Source organism: Sphaerodactylus townsendi, linkage group LG02 (genome assembly GCF_021028975.2).
Source record: "Sphaerodactylus townsendi isolate TG3544 linkage group LG02, MPM_Stown_v2.3, whole genome shotgun sequence".
In the NCBI taxonomy this organism is placed as follows: domain Eukaryota; kingdom Metazoa; phylum Chordata; class Lepidosauria; order Squamata; family Sphaerodactylidae; genus Sphaerodactylus; species Sphaerodactylus townsendi.
In genome coordinates, this window is record NC_059426.1 from 77,138,712 (window position 1) to 77,157,557 (window position 18,846).

Consider the following 18,846-nt stretch of genomic DNA (forward strand, 5'->3'; position numbering starts at 1 on the left):
GGCACAAAAACTGCAGGTTTGTTTGTGGGGCTTTTTTATTTTCAGTGGTTTTCCATTTTTGGCCTGCAGAGGGCGCAGTTTTTAGGCAAGCAGCACCAAAATTTCAGAGATGTTTCAGGAGACTCTCCTGATGCTATCACCCAGGTTTGGTGAAGTTTGGCTCAAGGAGTCCAAAGTTATGGACTCCCAAAGGGGGTGCCCCATTGTTTCCAATGGGAGCTAATAGGAGATGGGGCTACACCTTCGAGGGTCGATAACTTTGGGCCCCTGGACCAAACTTCACCAAACCTGGGAGGTATCATCAGGAGAGTCTCTTACTGATACCACCCAGGTTTTGTGAAGTTTGGTCCAGGGAGTCCAAAGCTACGGACTTCCAAAGGGGGTGTCCCCATCACCCATTATTTCCAATGGGAGCTAACAGAAGATGGGGTCTACACCTTTGAGGGTCCATAACTTTGGACCACTGAACCAAACTTAACCAAACCTGGGTGGTATCATTAGGAGAGTCTCCTAAAGATACCCTGAATGTTTGGTGCTGCTAGCTTAACAATTGCACCCCTGACAGCAGGCACCCTCCAAATTTCCCCAGATTTTCCTTTTAAATCCCCTCCCCCTTTGGCATGGATTTAAAGGAAAAATCTGAGGTCCCCAGTTTAAACATTGCAAGTGATGCTGTTTCAGGTTGGGGGAGAATCAACCCCAAAATAGCATCACTTTCAATGTTGTTTAAACTGGGAACCCCAGATTCTCCCTTTATGGTGGATTTAAAAGGAGAATCTGGGCTCCCTAGTTTAAACACGACTGAAAATGATGCTGTTTGGGGGTGGATTCCAGCATCACTTTTTAAAACGAGGGAACCCAGATTCTCCTTTTAAATCCACCTTAAAGGGAGAATCTGGGGTTCCCAGTTTAAGTAACATTGAAAGTGATGCTGTTTCCCCCAATGGGAGGACTGGATACAACACCATAAAATGTTTTCATAGCAGTAATAAAACATTTTGAAAGCATTTTGAAAATGTTTTCAAAAAAATTATTTCTGCTGTGTGGCATGGCCTATTGCTGTGTTCAGATTTGTGAGTTGGGGCAAGTTCTGTAATGTGATGGTGACTTTGAAACGACCTGGTGTAAAAAATCATTGCTTGGTCACAGTGGGGGAGGGTGGCTGCCCATGGAGGGGCACCAAACTCCAGTTTGCCTAGATACGCCCCTGGGCATAACTACAAGGGGGAGGGGGGTGCACGTTGCACCGGGCACATGCCTGGGGGGGGGGGCATCAAACTGAGGTTTTGCCCTGGGCTCCAGTTTGCCTAGTTACGCCACTGGTGTAAAGTGACTTAATAAAGCAAACAATGCAAAAAGTGAAGGTCATTATCCACAAGCAGCAATTAAGCACTACAATCACATCAGAGAATCTCAATGTGCATAACTGGAACTCTCAAAGCTGTAGACTAGGATTTACAATGCTTAAAGTCCACATGCATTTTTGTTGTTAGTTATCCTGTATCTTTGGAGGTGAGTTTGGTACAGTTTTATTTGGCTGTGACTTTACACTGTATCCATATCTTTTAGTGTAGTTTATTTTTTACAAAATCCACGTGGGGCAGAAAAACAAAAAAGCAGAACGAAATTACATGACAGTTTACAAAAAGTTATACTAGTGTTCTGTGTGACAATTCTGAACAGTGACATGTAGACCCTTACATATAAATATTAGCTGTGGATTGAGAAATCGAATAAACACAGCCACAATGTCAAAATCAACTTAGGCATTTTGTAGATTGTGTGTCAACTGTTCTGTTCCTATCCCCCTCTTATCTGGGTGATTTACTTCTTTCCCTTTGCTCTGAAAAAAAAAAAGAACATTTGTCAGCTCTGGTATTGTCAGCCAAAGGTGGCTTTTAAATGAAGGCCAGATTCTAACAACCCTGACCTGGATATCCCCAGGCTAGTCTGATCTCACTAGATCTCAGAAGCTAAGCAGAGTGAACCTTGGTTAGTATTTGAATGGGAACCTCCAAGAAACACCAGAGTTGTGATGCAAAGGCAGGTAATGGCATACCACTTCCCAACATCTCTTGCCATAAAGTTCTATGGGTCACCGTAAGTCAGATATGATTTGATGGCACACACATACAAAAAAAGTTTAACATGCTAATAAACGAATCAGTAAAATCCCAACTCAGATTTTTTTCCATATGTTTAGTAGGTTTAGTCATTCTGTACCTGATCTACAGGATTCTTATTTATTGGTGTCTGGGCAACTGGTTGCACACAACTATATGATGGAGGTCATCTTTAGCTAAACATGCAACCCTAAATGCTTTCTAAACAGAGTTGGATTGCTGTTTGCATTATCGAAATCTTAGTTTCTAGTTTCCAGTAGTTTCATTTGAACTGTTTCAATGTCAACAGGCGGCTGGAGGCAGTTTTGGGAAGGATGAGGGCTAACAAACTGAAACTTAATCCTGACAAAATGAAGGTGCTACAGATGGGGAGACAGTTTGACCCAGGAATGAATTTTTCCCCTGGTAACATTTAGATTAGATTACCACAATGTGTTCTACATGGAACTGCCCTTGAAGACTGTTCAGAAGCTACACAGAATGCTGTGGCCGGAGTGTTGACTAGAGTGGGTTGTAGGAATGGTCTTTTCTAAGCCTAATTCAAGGTGTTAGTATTGACCTTTAACACCCTATATGGCTTGGTGCCAGCATACTTGAAAGATCATCTACTTCCATATATTTGATTACTCCTTTTTTCTTCTTCAGAGGCCCTGATTCAGGTGCCATACCATCTAAGTGTAGATCTGGGTGGGAGCCCAAGAAAGAGCTTTCTTGGCAATAGTACCAAAATCTGGAACTCTCTTTCCAGGGAGATATATTGATCTTCCTCTATTGTAGTTTGGCATTCCCTCACTAACTCTTATTACTTCTCTTCCCTATTTGTGTGTTTTTATGCATACATGTGTTTTATTTGTATTTTGTATACATTTGTATATTAAATGCTTTTTATTGTCTGAAATGTTCTAATGTTTACTGCCTTGGGAATTGTGACTTGGGTGGGAAAGCAGCATAGAATGTTTTGAATAAAGAGATGTTGTGGCAACACACTATAACATGGTTTATCTGGGGTCTCTCAAGCTGAATTTCCTACATATTTCCCAAGATCACCAATGTTTCACATCATATCTATATATATATATAAAAAGCAAACTTTGAGTTTGTGCCTGATGGTCTAGAACAGGAACTGCTGGGCCAATTCCTCTGAAAAGTCCCAGCAACTGTGGTCAGCCAGGCGAGAGTGTTCTTAGATGTTCACATACCTGAAATTTCACACCTGGCCCAGGTAAAATGCCTTTTTCCTGGCGCTCCATGATGAAGGACATGAAGCTGCCTGTGTGTGTCACCCTTAGAATGTTTGTGCCCTTAGAATGTTTGCTCAGATGGCCAGATATGAGCAGTGAAAACAGTACATAGGTAATAACTCGAGTGGAAGTGAAACACACACACATGTTGCCATGTGAGACGTCAGGTGGGGTTCCCCCCCTCGCACGCAAGTACTTTTCACTTTCTGTGCCTCACCCACTACTACCACACAACACACATACTCTCATACACATCCAGCTCATCTTCCCACTCCTCACTCTGCCCTCCCTCACATCCAACCTCCACTTAACTCCTCACCCATATTCCACACCCATATTGAACAAGCTTGAATGTAAGACAGCTGGAGGGAGGGAGAAGGAAGGGACGAAGGGGAGGCATGCAAGGGAAGAGAAGTGAGGGAGGGGAGAGAGTGAGGGGTGGCAAGCAAGGGAGGGGAGGGAGAGGGCCCAGCATCTGGATATTGCTCACCCACCCTAGCAGAGGGAGAGGGAAGGGAGGGGAGGGGTGGAATCATGGGAAGAGAGGGAGGGAGAGGGAAGGGATGGAGGGGGAGGCAAGGGAAGAGAAGTCAGGGAGGGGAGAGAGTGAGGGGTGGCATGCAAGGGACGGGAGGGAGGGTCCAGCCAGCCTAGATTCCCTGAATACTGAGGTTACAGTTCAGAAAACCAGGCACGCGTTACTCAGGAGTAAGCTCGGTAAAGCAACCGTGACATACTTTGAATTGTCTGCTGCGCACCCCTCAGAGGGTTTACTCAGAAGCGACACCCATTGCCACCAACCAAACTTACTCCCAGGTAAAGTATTGTAACCAACCAGCCTAGATGTGTGGGAGGGGTGCCTTTCCATTTCCCCCCAAGGAATACGGGCACACACATCAATGACATCGCACAGTATCAGGCTGCGCGTCTCCATGAGCACGTACAGCTGGCCTCTGCAATTGATTTGCTGCTACTTTTCCTTTCCCATTTCATCACAATAACCCACAGCAACGCGTGGCCGGGTACCGCTGGTATTAACATGAAAAGGAACATTATCATGTTGATAGCCTAGTATAGAGAGTTGTAAGAACAAGAGCTGTTCCTGATAGCCCTGTGCATCATGCAATTCACTGGTATGCAGTACAAACATGCATAAAGGTATGGGAGTGAATGTGCTGGTTCCACCCCTGCCTGTATTTGTGTGTACCGCATATGCATTCATGACCTTTATGCAGAGGCTCACACCCTGTGAGTTCCTGAAGGGAGCCTAGACACATACAACTTGTACATTTAGCAAATGTGTATAGGAAGGGATGGGACCAAGTCAGTCATGAATGGACCCAGCTCACGCCTTCTCTGGCTCTATGCACATTGGCCCTCTATAGCACTTTGTTGTGCATGCAGCATACCACTTCAGCCAGGCATTATTTGAAAAAAATGGAAAGGGCAAAGCTATTTTTACTCATCTTTCAGCTAGTTAATCATTCAGCTGCTTTGCAGAAACCTTATTCCAACCAATTAATGGTACAGAGTCTAAAGTAAATACATTTATGTGGTATATTGGTGTGATTCAAGTTGCATAACTTCAGCGGGTTCCCCCCTCCCAGGTATTGGGTAGCTTGTCATGTGACTGCAGATTTTTCCTACCTTCATATTGACTAAGAGCAAACAGAAGGTAGTCACTACGTTGTGTGCGTGCTTGTGTGTGTACTGAATGGTTATTTATGGTTTTACTTTTTCAGCAGTTCCACCCTTTTGTGGCCAAAGCAGTCTTAAATGGAATATACTTCCTGATCTCATTCCAGTTCTGTCATGCTGGTTGGTCACATCTACGCAGTGTATAATGTTTGTAATTGATAGCTAAATGGTTATGGAAACAGAACTACATCTTAAACATCTTCATTGATTTAAGCCTCTAGGTGCAGGCAGTCTTAGAAAACCAGATGCTTAAAAAGGCAGGATAATTGTACTTGGTAACATGTATTTATTAGTATCTGACTTTTGAGGTCAGTAGAGGATGATTTGCTTGAGGTCAGTAGAGGATGATATTGTAGTAACACATCATATCTGCATGTGGTGATTGAGCAACAGATAGGAGATCTAGAAAACTGAAACTGGGGGGAAAGGGGAGAACTAAGTTTTTGTTCTGGTATGTGGCTGTGCTAAGACTTGAGTTAGACATACCTATTGGGGCTCTCAAATTAAAGTAACATTGTCAGTTGCTTTTCTTTTTGAAATAAGTTTTATGTAGCTTTGAAATACTCATCTGGATTATTTGGTGCTCAGGATGGCGTCTCTGAAGTTCAACTATTTTGGCCTCTCTTTTTTTAAGTGACATAGAACAAAAAGTGTTTCTGAGCATGACAATCTAAAAGCTTGCTTAAGCATTCTACTGTTGCCTGTAGATGGCATTTTTTTGCTGCCTTTCCTCCAAGGAGGTTAGGACCGTGTACATGCCTCTCTCGGCTCCATTCTCCCCTCAACAATTCAGGGAGGTATGCTAAGCTGAAGGGGGCAGCATAACTAACTCGAAGCTATCCAGGGAGGTTTTATGATGAGTGGAAGTCCTAGGTGAGCATTCCACAACACCGCACTGACTCCCTTGGGGTCTCTAGCACACAGACCAATCCCTTTCCCTGGGATGTCGCTATTTAGATGATGGCCTTTAAAAGTATTTGGGTATTTTGATCAAACTGACTTGAAAGTGTGGTGATTTAGCAAAACTTGAATGAGGCCTGGATAGGTTATCAAACTTCTCATCAGGCACCCACTGGGTGATTTTGGAAACAGAGAGGGAAAGAAGAGGCTCAAATATCCCAAGACAGTCCTGTATTTCAGCCAGGTAACGTTCTTGATTGTGAAGCAGACAGGAGCCAGGAGATTGTGGGAGAGATTAAAACTGGACAGTATCCATACTTACCTTCATATTTCTTTTTTTTAAGTAATCGCTGCAGGGAGGACTTGCTGCAATGACCCAGACAGTCTAATCCATTGGTCTTCTTGTGATGGAGCTGAAAGTCTGGGTGGATGGGATCCAGCGGGTTGTATGTGGCGTCTCAGATCAGACCACTTGCCAGGAGATTGTCATAGCATTGGCACGTGCTATTGGTAAGTCACCTTTTCTGCTGTTTTATCTAAAAATAAGTTTTACCCTCCTTTCTAGGCTTCTTTGATGATGAGTTTCTTGATAGTATTGAAGTAATGTATCCACATTTGTGCTTCTTCATTTCCCTCATTCATAGACAAGCATCATTGCCCTTATGCAGCAGCTGTGTAGTGATAATTACATAGCTCACTGCTGTAGTTCTGCAACTACTTTGCCCGTTTGGATTTATTGTGCAAATGCAGAAGTCATCTTTGTGTCTCAGCATGCAGGTGATTCGTTCCCACAGTTTTATAGTTGCTGCTGCGGCTTCTGTTAAAAAACCCAGTCCCTGTTTTGCATCTTTTAAAAGAACTTTGGTCAGTACTCTTTTGTTTAGAGGAGCTGTCAGGTGTGAGGACAGGAAAATAAATGCAAGTGAAATGGAACTGGACAATGGGGCTAAAGAGGACATATGCTGGTTCTATTACAGCCATTGATAAAATCCTTGAACATTTTATACTGTCATTGAGTAAAAGTACTTAGCATGTTCACCCCCCAAAATTTCCCAGTGAAAATTAGGAAGGTTGGGAGCAGCTGTAGGGGAGAACTGATGAGGAAGACAAGCGCTGAACTTGTCTTACAGATTTCCCCCTGCAAATGCCTTTTGACAGTTCCTGCCATGTGAGCTTACTTCTGGTTTCAGAGACAGATTGGAGAACAAAAAGGGAAAGTTGCTTGGGTAAAGGATTAAAGGGGTAAAGGATTAAATACCCCCAGCCTCCCGGTCATCTTTTCCCTGCAACCCTCCCCATTCCCATGTTTGCAGTATGAGGTCAAGGTCAGGTTTAGAAACCTGTGTTTTCCTTATAACATGCAATTTTGTCCTAAGGTTAAAGCTTCTAGTTGAGAATACTTTTCTTCCCAATAACAGCCAGTACTGCCTTGGTGGATATGCACAGTCAGGTAAGCGTAAACTCCTCCTATGCCATCAGTCTAGTGCAGCCTATGAATGTGTCATAATGGGGGTGACAAAGCAATTTAGGTATATTGGTTTGAATCATCATCCCTCCAAGTTCAGTATTTGCATATTTTATTGTTTATCCCATATGTTGGATTAACTTACTCTGCAATTGCCTTTATTTCATTGACATAAAAATCTAAAACTGTGTTTTATTCTAATAGTCCTATAGTAGTGTATTGGTAATTTACAAATACTTTAGCAACTGCTGTGGTATTTAGTCATATGGCAGCTAATGCTTCTGTGTTTGCATGTACATCTACTCCAGCTCTCTGAACTACTAGCGTCCTGGGGGTGAGGGGGTTGAACTTTAAAGAATTATAATTGTAGCAGCTCAGTTTTAACAAAATTAAAAGCCAAACAAAGATGATCATACTGGTTTGCTAGCGACACCTGAAAACTGTATTGGTAAACAGGGATAATTGGAGTATCTGAATGGACTTCCTCTGTAATAAAACACTGTGGCTCAACTTCCTGGGTCTTGTGCAGTGGCCAGCTGCAGAGGTTACAACTGAATGATACTGTTAAGCAGAAACCCCAAGAATCTTTTGAGATCATCTATGACCTTTTCTGCCCAAATGGTTTATAAAGGGTCTTGCTGCCAAATGCTACCATTTTTTCCCTTGGAATTCCACACATTTTTTCCCCTCTACTTGTTTCTGGAAATGTTTTCTCTTCATTTTCCTCTGTTGTTTTCCTGGGCACTTTTACGTTAATGTTTTTTCTGTCTATTTCCAGACCAGCTTCTGTTGAGCATGAAATCATCTTGAAATGGTCTTTGTTCTTCACACTTCCAAACACCTAGCCCTTATCTATGTCCCTGTGTAGTCACCCAATCTCCCCTTCAGCCATTTTCTCTCCCCCCCCCCCCCGCGCCAATCTTTTACTTTTGAAAGGAATTTAATTTTTTTCTCTGTCATATTGAACTAGTGATTTTCAGGCAGAGGTAAAAAGCAGTGCTGAATGGATCAGCTTTGTCAATTTCACGTGAAGCTTGCAATTTTAAGGTTAAGGTGAAGATACACTATGTTTGCAGTTAGAAGTGAAATTGACAAGGGACTTCCACAGTAATAATTGTGGGTTACTGCAACTCTAATTTGGCTGGAAAAATGTGTTGTGAGAGGTTATGTGTTTCTATTCCTTCAAGTAATAGCACCTGCTCTTGTAGGTTATTTTGTGTGGGTAGTTCTCAATGGTAAAAATGGAGGCTGAGAAATTTTAATTTGCCACTTCAAAATGTAACTGTGCAGTAACACTAGAGTGCCTGCACAAAAGAAAAAAGGGGGAGGATTGTTGTTCATCTGGGATGACATCCCATCACCATTAGGAATACTGTTTTCAGCAGTAGAATATGGAGTAAATGCAACTGAAGAGACAAGGGTAGAAATAATGGGCTAATGGAGATGTGTGGAATGATTTTATTAAAAAGTTTCCAAGTCACAAGGTTTGACCACTGGGAAAATCAGTGGTAAGCTGTGCATGTGAAAAAGGTCTGTGTTTGGTTGATTCTGATTCATGCAAGTTTTTTTCAGAGTGATTGTGTTGATTGTAGAATTGCTTTTGAAACAGGCAACAGGAGTCCCTGTGCTTTTGAAATACTATTCAGTAAGCCTGGAGTACTGGTTCTTGGAAAGTGCAAGACAAACAAAAAATGCTACAGATCTCCTGTCTTGGTGTTGCACATATGAATCAGACCCCTTTTTTATATAATTATATTTGTATACATGCACACTCCTTCTGTGTCTTTCTCCCAGCTGTCCTGCTGTGTCTGAATCAATCATAGAATCATAGAGTTGGAAGAGACCACAAGGGCAATCAAGTCCAAACCCCTGCCATGCAGAAACACACAATCAAACCACAAGGTTGTCATTCTATCAAAAAAAGAGATAAAATTAGAATGAGAAAACGTGGTGCAATTCTTTGCTCTTTTAGTCCCTGATGAAACACTTAATCCCCACAGCATAATGTCCTGAGTAAGAGAACGTGAGATATGCATTAATTTGTTGGTTGGGTAACTCTGGCGTCAAGTCTATAAGCCCACTGTCATTAAAAAAAAAAAACACCAACCAGCCTTGGTTACTATTTGCCACCTCCCTGTTCTGAAAACCATGCTGTGCATTTGCTTCTTCATGGGCAGAGGAAATCTCTGGCGCAGTCTGTGGCATAGAAGCATGACTCAGAGCTCTGTGTGTATGTGCTTTACCACCTTTAACTTTTATATGGGCCCATCAGTGCTGATTGTTCTGCTCGAGTATCCTGACACTTTTCAGCAAGGGCTGGCTTTATCTTGTGATGCGGAAATACACTACAATAGCAAGTGAGGTTTGCGTTAACCTCTGCTTCTGCCTTCTGACCAGATTTAGGGTACTTCCATCCTGGCTATGCATGACTGGGTTTCAGCTGCAGCTTATGTAAATGTTCCATGAGCTGGCTGTTGAGGCAGAAGCTTCATAGGCTAGAAGCTTGTTGCGCACTAATCAAAGTGGCAACGCTGACTCAGATGCAAAGCTCACTCAGATGTATTCAGAAGCCCTGCTGGCTCATGAAATTTTTCTAAATATAACTTGGACAGAATTAAAATACGTTTTCTGAAGTAATTCCAAATACAGCATGCATTTTTTACAAATCTGAAGCTTTTCAGTGGGAGACTGAAGAGGGGAAAGAGAAGGAGAAGCAGCTGCTTCTCGTGGGGTAGTAATCATTTGCAAAGGCCAGCTTACATTTCCTAGAGTCAACCACAGTCTTCATTGTGTGTGTGGAGTGGGGGGTGGATTTCCCTGTTAAATTTGAAGTGAAATTATATGCCCTGGGTTCAGAAAGGTATGGGAGCTGCATGGGGTGGTTACAAAGTCACTTGCAATGTTGCCTATTGCTCTTGATTATGGTAGGGATGTTGAGTTTCACCTGAATTGGAGCGCTTATTGCAGTGAATAAATTGTTCTTTGATTGTGATGTGCTCTGCTGCTAATGACTGTACTTCTGTCTCTCTCCTCAGGTCAAACAGGCCGGTATGTCCTCATCCAAAGACTGCGGGAGAAAGAAAGGCAGCTTCTCCCTCACGAATGCCCTGTAGAGTCTCTGGCCAAGTGTGGACAGTATGCCAATGATGTGCAGTTCATATTGCAACGCACCGGCCCCAGCCTCACAGAGAGACCGTCTTCAGATAACGCCCCTCAAATACCCGAGAGGACGTTTGTCAGGGCCAGCCTGCCTATCAAACCTCGGCCAGCTAGCACAGAAATGCCCAGGTCTAGGCCGCCCAAAAAATCCTTAACCTTCAACCTGGGTCCTATGAGCTCAAGTGATCTGCTTGCAAAGAGTAAGCTGAGGCAGTACAAAAAGGACACGGTGAGCTTGAGGGATGGTGCCAATGGGGGCTTTCTTTCCAAAGAGGATCTGTTCAAGACTGTATTGCACCAACAGGAGCATCTCTACACCTTAGAGATGAAGGGGGATGACTTGGAAATGGATCTCAGGCACTGGGAATACAGCAGAAACTCCAGCCCAGAGGGAGAGATTTTGCATTTGGAGCAGCTGATCCGGCAAAATGAGAGTGAGCTGAAGGAGGAAGAGTATTGGCAGAGTGAGCTGCGATCAGAAAAGGAATGTGAAAGAGAGCGGCAAGAGAAAGTGCGCAGCCTGCAGGCCACCATGGAAGAGTACACGCAAAAAATCCACGAGCTGACACTCAAAACAGAGGCCTTGGAGAAAGAAATCCAGTGGGAAATTGCTGAGAGGGCCAAGAGGGCAAAAGAAGCTCCTATTCAGAGTCCTGCTGAAATGGAGAAGATGGTTGCCATGATGAAAAGGGACCTGGATGTAAAGGTCAAGCAGAGCGTCCAGCTGGAGAACAGTCTGGAAACTGTAGGGAAGGCTTTGGAGGAAGCAGAGCAAAGCTTTCAGGTACGTGCTCAGTATTGTTCCTACCTGAGGGGGACCCATTGGTGTACTATTGCAGTACCTTGCCTATTCTTTTTGACTTCTACATGTTTTTGGATGCAGTTGAGTGCAAGGAGGTTCTTTGAAAGGCAAGCCTGTATTTTATATTTACATTTTAAAGGAAAAGGTAGGCATTGAATGCAGGTGCAACTGAAAATGCCTGCCTTATTAGTCTAATTCCAGATGCCAAAAATGGCTCCTCCTAAGAGGTAAAATACTCCTGCTTGAAAGGTTTTTCTGAACTAGACACTAAGCATCAGGATCTCCTTTGCAGCTTTGAGTTCTCCCTAGCATTTAGTAGTAGACAATGTGAACTCTTGAAGCCTTTGTTTCATAAACCTAGAAAGGGTGCTGGCTAGAAAGGTGTAGGTATTACAGCGTAAGGAACGGAACTAATCCAAGCAAGTTTTAAATGGTCTGAGACTGGATCATCCTGTCACTAAGCTTTTCAGGTCAGCCATGGAGAACTGCTTCTATAGAGAGTATGATAGAAGAAGGGAGATGAGCATTCTGCAGGGTTATCATACTCAATGGACGTAAGATTGTTCTCTGCTAGAATTGATAGGACTAATGAAGTCCTACTGCAACTATGACAGTCAAGGAGTGAATCTGGCTGTGATGATGGTTGCTGCTATGATCAAGCAAGATATTATGGTGTAGTGTTTGTGTGAAGCTGAGGACAACATTGTACTTAGTGTGCTGTGCAAAAACTGGAAAAATACAGGGAGCTATGGCAATATAAGCATCAGGTCAATGCTGAGTGCATGTTACCGCTGAAAGTGATTTCCCATTGTGTACTAAGGACACCCGGATGTTCTGCAAGAAATAATTTAATTGACAGATTATGTCCTGTGATCACAAAACACACCTCCCGTCCACAGAGGTTGCCTGTTGCATCTCAGTAGGATTTCTTGTTTTGGCTCTGCCTCCTTCCAATCTGGCTCTGTTTCAAATATAATCAATCTGATTTGATCTCAGATCAGCATCTTGTGCAGAAATGTGAGGCAGTACCTTCTGAGGATTGGTAGTTCTAACTGCACGTATTTCCCCATCTTTTTTCAGCATAACAGTGAAGCATGTGTCCTGTTTTAAAAAATAATTCCAATGCTTTAGCAATTAAAAGGTTGGGGATGGGGTGTTTAGAAGCCGTGCAAGCATTTTGCTTCCATGTGTGCACCTGGTGCATCAGGAACAGCTATTCCTTGCTTTTCTGTTAGCCCTGCTTTGCAGGGGTCTGCAACCTGCGGCTCTCCAGATGTTCATGGACTACAAATCCCATCAACCCCTGCCATTGAACAGACAGAAAAACCACTTGATGGGATTTGTAGTCCATGAACATCTGTAGAGCCACAGGTTGCAGACCCCTGCTTTAGGCAGAAATAATGCTAAATCGTCTAATCCAATCTTCACTTGTTTATTATGCCTTAGTGCCCTCTTATGGACCAGTGGAAGAACTGCTGGTTCATGTTTGTGTCTCTGTGTGGGTAAAAATTCGAGAAAGTTTTTATTTACACACACGTGTGTAATGCAAACAAACTCTCAAACAGGAGTTCAGTGACTCCTGGGGTTTGTAAGACCAAAGTCAGAGGGCAAGCGCCCCTTCTCCCTCCCCCACCCCCAGTACTCATCCAGATAACAAGAGCCTTCACAGATTTCTGGGAATGGGAACATGGTTTCTCCATCTCTGGAAAAAGGCAGGCACTCATAGAGCTGCTTTTCCTTGCAGCTATCAGGCTTGCATATAACCTCCTAACACTAATCATGAAACATGCCGATTGGTTGCTAGGATCCTGTAGCTTAGCCCTAGGAAGCCTAACTGGTTGAGTGGCATCAAGGAGGTGTGGTCCGGTGCCGAGCAATGAGAAAGAGAGACAGATGTCTATATTCAAAAATAGCCAATCACAGTATTGGCTGAATAACAAAGGTCAGGGTTTGTGCAGTGCTGGTGTTTTTCTATTTTTATGAGAAGTTTAAAACTTCTACCTGTTTAGCCAACTTCTGGCTAGGTGTTTCTTGCTAGAAGTTTCTTGCTGTGTTCAGTACAAAGTCCCTTCTAGTCAAAGAATATGGTTAACTGGAACTTAGGTTAGGGCTTTTTGTATGCCTCTGCAGTACAGGCCCCCAACCATTTTGAGCCTGCAAGCACCTTTGGAATTCTGACACCGGGTAGTGAGCACATTTGCTAAATGGCTGCTGCGAAAAGCAGAGGCACGCATAAAATGGCTATTTCAGGAGGTGGAGTTAAGCACAGAATTTTAGTGACTGACGTTATACATAACTTCTATATTAACACTTCAATATTTCAAACAGAAGCTATGTTTAACAGGATTCCTTTGAAAATAAACATCTTGTTTTAAAATATTTTCATTCATTCACACAGCTTACCTTCATTCATGTATTGAAAATCCTTAGGCTTCAGTGGCAGTTGCTGCCAAAGCAATATTTTTAAGATATCAGCACAGCCAATCAGAAGCCCAGCTGGGCAAAAGTCCTGTCTTGGCTCCCAGAAAGGTCTTGGCAGGTGCCATGCTGGGGACCAGTACCATAAAAATCAATCACCCCTGTAACCTGACCTTGAAGACCATGTGCAGACAATACAAATGTGTAATTTAAATCCACTTTTTTAGTGTAATTAGGGCTGGGGGTGGGAACATGGTGGGTTACCATAGAGTTCCAGGCAATTTCTAGAGCCCGATTATTGTAACTTCCAGGTTGTACCTGGAAGTAACATCACAAAGTTGCTGGGAAGGGGGGGTGTTCCTGGTGCTTTTTGTAGTGGCGAGCTTCAGTGTAACTGATAAGATTCTGACTGTGAGGGGTTTTGGGGGGAGGGGTTCCTGTGGGACAGTAAAGGATGGAGACCTCAATGGGGTATGCCCATTTTGCCATTTATTTTGAAAAGAGGCTGATCTTGTGGTGGGCACCAGTGAAGGAGGACAGGCAGGGTTTGGACAGACTCTGCAAAATTCTTAAAATCAAAATGGATGGTCTTAAGCTTGTCAAAGTTTGAGCTCTGATACATAATATATCTGAGATTGATTATAAGAACATAATTTTGTACTTAATTAGTAAACCAGTATATTAAGATTATTGCAGACCATGAGAGATTATGTTACTTTGTGAACCAAAGGTAATGGTGAGATTTGAGTGTAGGCTTCTAGAACAAATTGGGCTGCTTACATTAAGTATTGTGGGAACAATGAGCTGCAAATCAGAAACTAGACAATGAGACCATCATCTCTGGGTGAAACTTCAGCCCTTAATGGAGTCTTCTTCACTATGAGAAAGCCCTTCGGGGATGGGGCGGTATAAAAGTTTAATAAAATAAATAAATAAATTTCTTCTACTTGCTTAACCATAATTCTGATCTCAAGTAATGTCCCACTGCTCTGTTATAGGGTATGGTAAGTTTGTTAACAGACTAATAGCCTGTTCCCAATGGATTTGCATGCATATTTAAGTTTAAACTTAAAATATTGGATCTGGTGGGGAAAAAATTGCTGACATAACAAGTAGGCTTGGTGATTTGCTAAACCTGAATCATGGAAAAAAAATCTGATTAAAAAACCCTGACCCCCAAAATTTAATGACAATTTTTTATCAGTGCTCATGCCTAAAAACTTGGGGAGGGCTTTTTTCTTGTTGAATCCAGTTTCCCTTTGCAGACCTTCAGCTGTCCCTTGAACTGTACCCAGGGGCGGAGCAAGGGGGAATTCTGCCCATGGCACATATGCGCCCTGCCATGCCCCCGCCCGCCCTGGAATGCCACGCCACACCCCTGCAGGGGCACAAACCTGGTGCGTAGTGCACACCCCTCCCGCTACACCACTGGCTGTACCAGGGCAGTCGCCTGTCTCTTAGAAGGCCATTTCAAGGGGCATTTTGGGCTACAATGAGCGGAGAGGGTGAGGAAATTGTTCTACTGACAGATTCCTTATTAACTGTGAGGATAAGTCAATTGGTTTCTCTGTCTGTTCGTAATCTTCATATTCTGACCAGATCACATTGCTTCACAAGCGTGACTGACTAGTGACATCCCTCCCTTTTCTGTACGCACTGCATCCTTAACTCTTCTTTTCTGATGAAATCTAATTCGTTTCCCAACCTAGTTTAGAAAGAAGGATGTGCAGAAAGTCTTATTATTAAGTCCTAGAATGGGAAGATTTTCTCTGCGTTGTCCATCAATGTAAGATAGGCAAGACTACCCTTGTCCCCATTTTCAGAAAAAGCAGCCCTGGCCTAGGAGGTTAAGGGGTCTACAGGGCATCATGATTCATTCTGCTCTTCCATCCAGCCATGTATAGAAAGAATAAGAAATGTGCTGGCAAAGAGGAACATGGAATGGAATGGAATGGAATGGAATGTAGGGGAATTGGTCATGTGTTGCTAATGTGACATCTCTGGATGAACCTTCAGTGCTGTCTCCATTTTGGGTTGGGGGGGATTAAATGATCCTTAGCTTTTTCAGGGTATAAGTATCCAGGGATGAATATCTAGCTTTCACATTATACCTTCCTCAACTCTTACCTAGGTCACCTGTAACCTCTGGTGACTTTCTACTCACTGATGAGGAAGGCACAGAGAAGTAATTGCCTGTGAATTGAAATGTGAGGGAAGGCTGGGGCAAGATTATCAGACTGTCTTCTGCAGCATCTTAGTTTGGATGAAGCGTTGCAGATTTGGAGCTCACTCTTGCCTGTTCCGTCCTGTATTTTGCAGACCCAGAACCAAGAGCTGGAGGAACTAAATAAGGAGCTGAGGCAGTGTAACTTGCAGCAGTTCATCCAGCAGACAGGAGCCATGGTGATTCTCCCGCAGTCCAGATCAGAGGCGGAACCCCAGCTGGATCAAACTAGCCATGAGCTGCTGGCTCAAGAGAGAAATGGAGGTCAGAATGCTTCTCAAAGAGTGGATGGACAGAAAGGGAAGGGAAGAAAGGAGAGATGGCTTTAGTTAGTACTTCCCATTAGGCCATAATGCTTCCTCCCATTTGAAACTGGTAGGAAGAGCTGCTGCTGGTGTTTCGCTGGTTGCTTTGGCAAAATGTTAGACTCACAAGTCCAAAGAAATGAATGGTTGGCTGAATGGCAGACTGCACATTATATGCTTTAAGAGAGGAGGAACAGATGGCCAGGAAACATTTATAGGAACTTGTCCATAAAAGTATATACTGCAGTAGCTGACAGTAGCAAGAGAAAGTTCCAGAGAAATTGCCTGGGCATCTGGTTGGACTGCTTTTTGTGTCCTGCATCTAAACACTATTGCTTTCATGAGCATTTGCTTGTTGCTATAAACTTCAACTTGTTAAAGTTAGGATTTGCACATGTCATCTCACACTTCTTACAAAATGTGTTATTTTAGAAAAGACATTTCTGTTGGTTTTCCATTTTTCTTCTCTTCGGTGAGCTGGTAGTTAACAAAAGCATTGTGACAGTCCAAAGGCACAGCAATGATAGTGGCACCTGAAAGTGGCACTTTCTGACAGAAGAACTTTGCCAATGCTGATGCCATGTAAACAATCTGTAGTAAATGATCTAGCAGTCTTGTCTGTCACCCCTGTTCAAGCAGAGCCTTTGAAGACTGATGCCATTATTATGATAAAAGTATTTGTGGGTGAGAGGTGTATTGGATTTCTGTTATGTTTAGCACTTTAGATGCTTCAGCTCAAACTGTAAGGGCAAACTATATGTTAAGATGTACCATATGGTCCCCATCATAGCCATATGACAAGCTGTGACTTCCTTGTGGGAACCCAGTTTGGAAGCATCACAGGGTCCTGAATTAGATTAGGACTGCAGTATACAGGGAGGAAGGCCTTCTGTCTTGACCACTATACTGTTTTCCTAACATGAAATGGCAGTGGAATGTTGTTTGCCCTATCAGAGTTTGCAGAGGCTGTGAATGTTTGTCCATGCAACCCTCCCTACTCCACTCTGGGGAATTTTGGGTTGTGAAAACGATGTGGGAGGAAGGCAGGAGCCCCACCCACCCAATGTGGCCCCAATCCAAATTTGGCATGTGTAGTACTTCTGGATTGAGTTCCCATCGGAAACTTGCAATCATATGGTGTAAATAATACATTGTTTGGCCCTAAGACTGTGGCACTCTTTGGGGAACGGGTCTCGTCTTCCTTACAGATAGCTAATTTGTTATTTAACATAGACTGGCTTCTAGGTGTTTCAGACTAAAAAGACAACATTGTCGACTAGAAAATAACAGAGGCATAGCTAGGAAAAATGGAGCCCGGGCAAAATCTGAGTTTTGCACCACCGCCCCCCGCGCCCCTCCAATGGGTGGCCGCCCTCCCCCACCATGACTAAAGGCCACCCTCCCCCACTACGATGTACTGATCTCTATTGCCTGGAGATCAGTTGTACTCAATTGTAACAGTGAGTGATCTGCAGCCACCACCTGGGTGTTGGTAACAGTGTTGACAGGCCACATGAATATTCATCATGCCTCGTATTCCAAAAGCGTGTGACAAGCCCCATCAGCTCCGGGCCACTTTGGGCTACCGCACAGACAATTGCCAGGAAATCACAGGCACCTTAGGAGGAAACCAAACAAGACCAAGAACTGTTCGGAACCCGAGATTGGCGATGTTGACTTGGGATCGGGTAATACGTAAACAATGCAAAATTGTAATTAGTATCCAAAGGCTATCACCACAGCCACGTGGTATATTTTAACAAAATAATCAGTTTATCATTGAAAGTTTACAGTTAAATGTTGAGAGCATCTTCCAGTGAGTCGTTTTCTCTTTTTTTAATAATATGTTTATTAATTTCCATTTAGCAATAAAAATATCCACATGGACACAAACAAAACCGTTTATACAAACATTTCATTCTAACCTTATACCCTCCTTTTCTATCTTGATCTCTCAATCTATAACAGTCCTACCTTATTTACAAACATTTATTATATCACCCTACCCTTCCCCTAATTTTACCTCCCACTTAACCCAACTGAACTAACTATAACCATACAAAACTAAACTACTCTATCCCCCTTAAATATCCCCTTCCCTCCTTAATTTCCTTAATCCTATACCCCTCCCTCTTATTCCCTCTAACTTAAAAACATTCCACTTACTCTGATCTAACTAACACAGTGGTGGCGAACCTATGGCACTCCAGATGTTCATGGACTACAATTCCCATCAGCCCCTACCAGCATGGCCAATTTGGTGGGGTGGGGGGGGGGGGGGGGGGGGGGGGGGGGGGGCGGGGGGGGGGGGGGGTGGGGGGGGGGGGGGGGGGGCGGTGGGGGGGGGTTGGGGGGGGAGTGGGGGGGGGGGGGGGTGTGGGGTGGGGGGGTTGGGGGGTGGGGGGGGTGGGGGGGGGGGGGGGTGGGGGGGGGGGGGGTTGGGGGGGGGGGGGTTTGGGGGGGGGGGGGGGGGGGGGGGGGGGGGGGTGGGGGGGGGGGGGGGTGGGGGGG

General features: G+C 43.8%; 1 protein-coding gene across 1 annotated transcript in view; it reads left to right on the forward strand.

The window, feature by feature from the left end:
- RASSF7 (Ras association domain family member 7) overlaps positions 1–17,887 on the forward strand; it is a 98,446-nt gene extending 80,559 nt beyond the window's left edge. The window contains exons 3-6 of the mRNA XM_048484564.1: positions 6,307–6,472; positions 10,463–11,370; positions 16,126–16,294; positions 17,835–17,887. Of these exons, the coding sequence (XP_048340521.1) occupies positions 6,370–6,472; positions 10,463–11,370; positions 16,126–16,294; positions 17,835–17,887 (1,233 nt within the window). The 5' untranslated portion in view covers positions 6,307–6,369. The remainder of the gene's footprint in view (positions 1–6,306; positions 6,473–10,462; positions 11,371–16,125; positions 16,295–17,834) is intronic.
- The last annotated feature ends 959 nt before the right edge of the window (positions 17,888–18,846 follow it).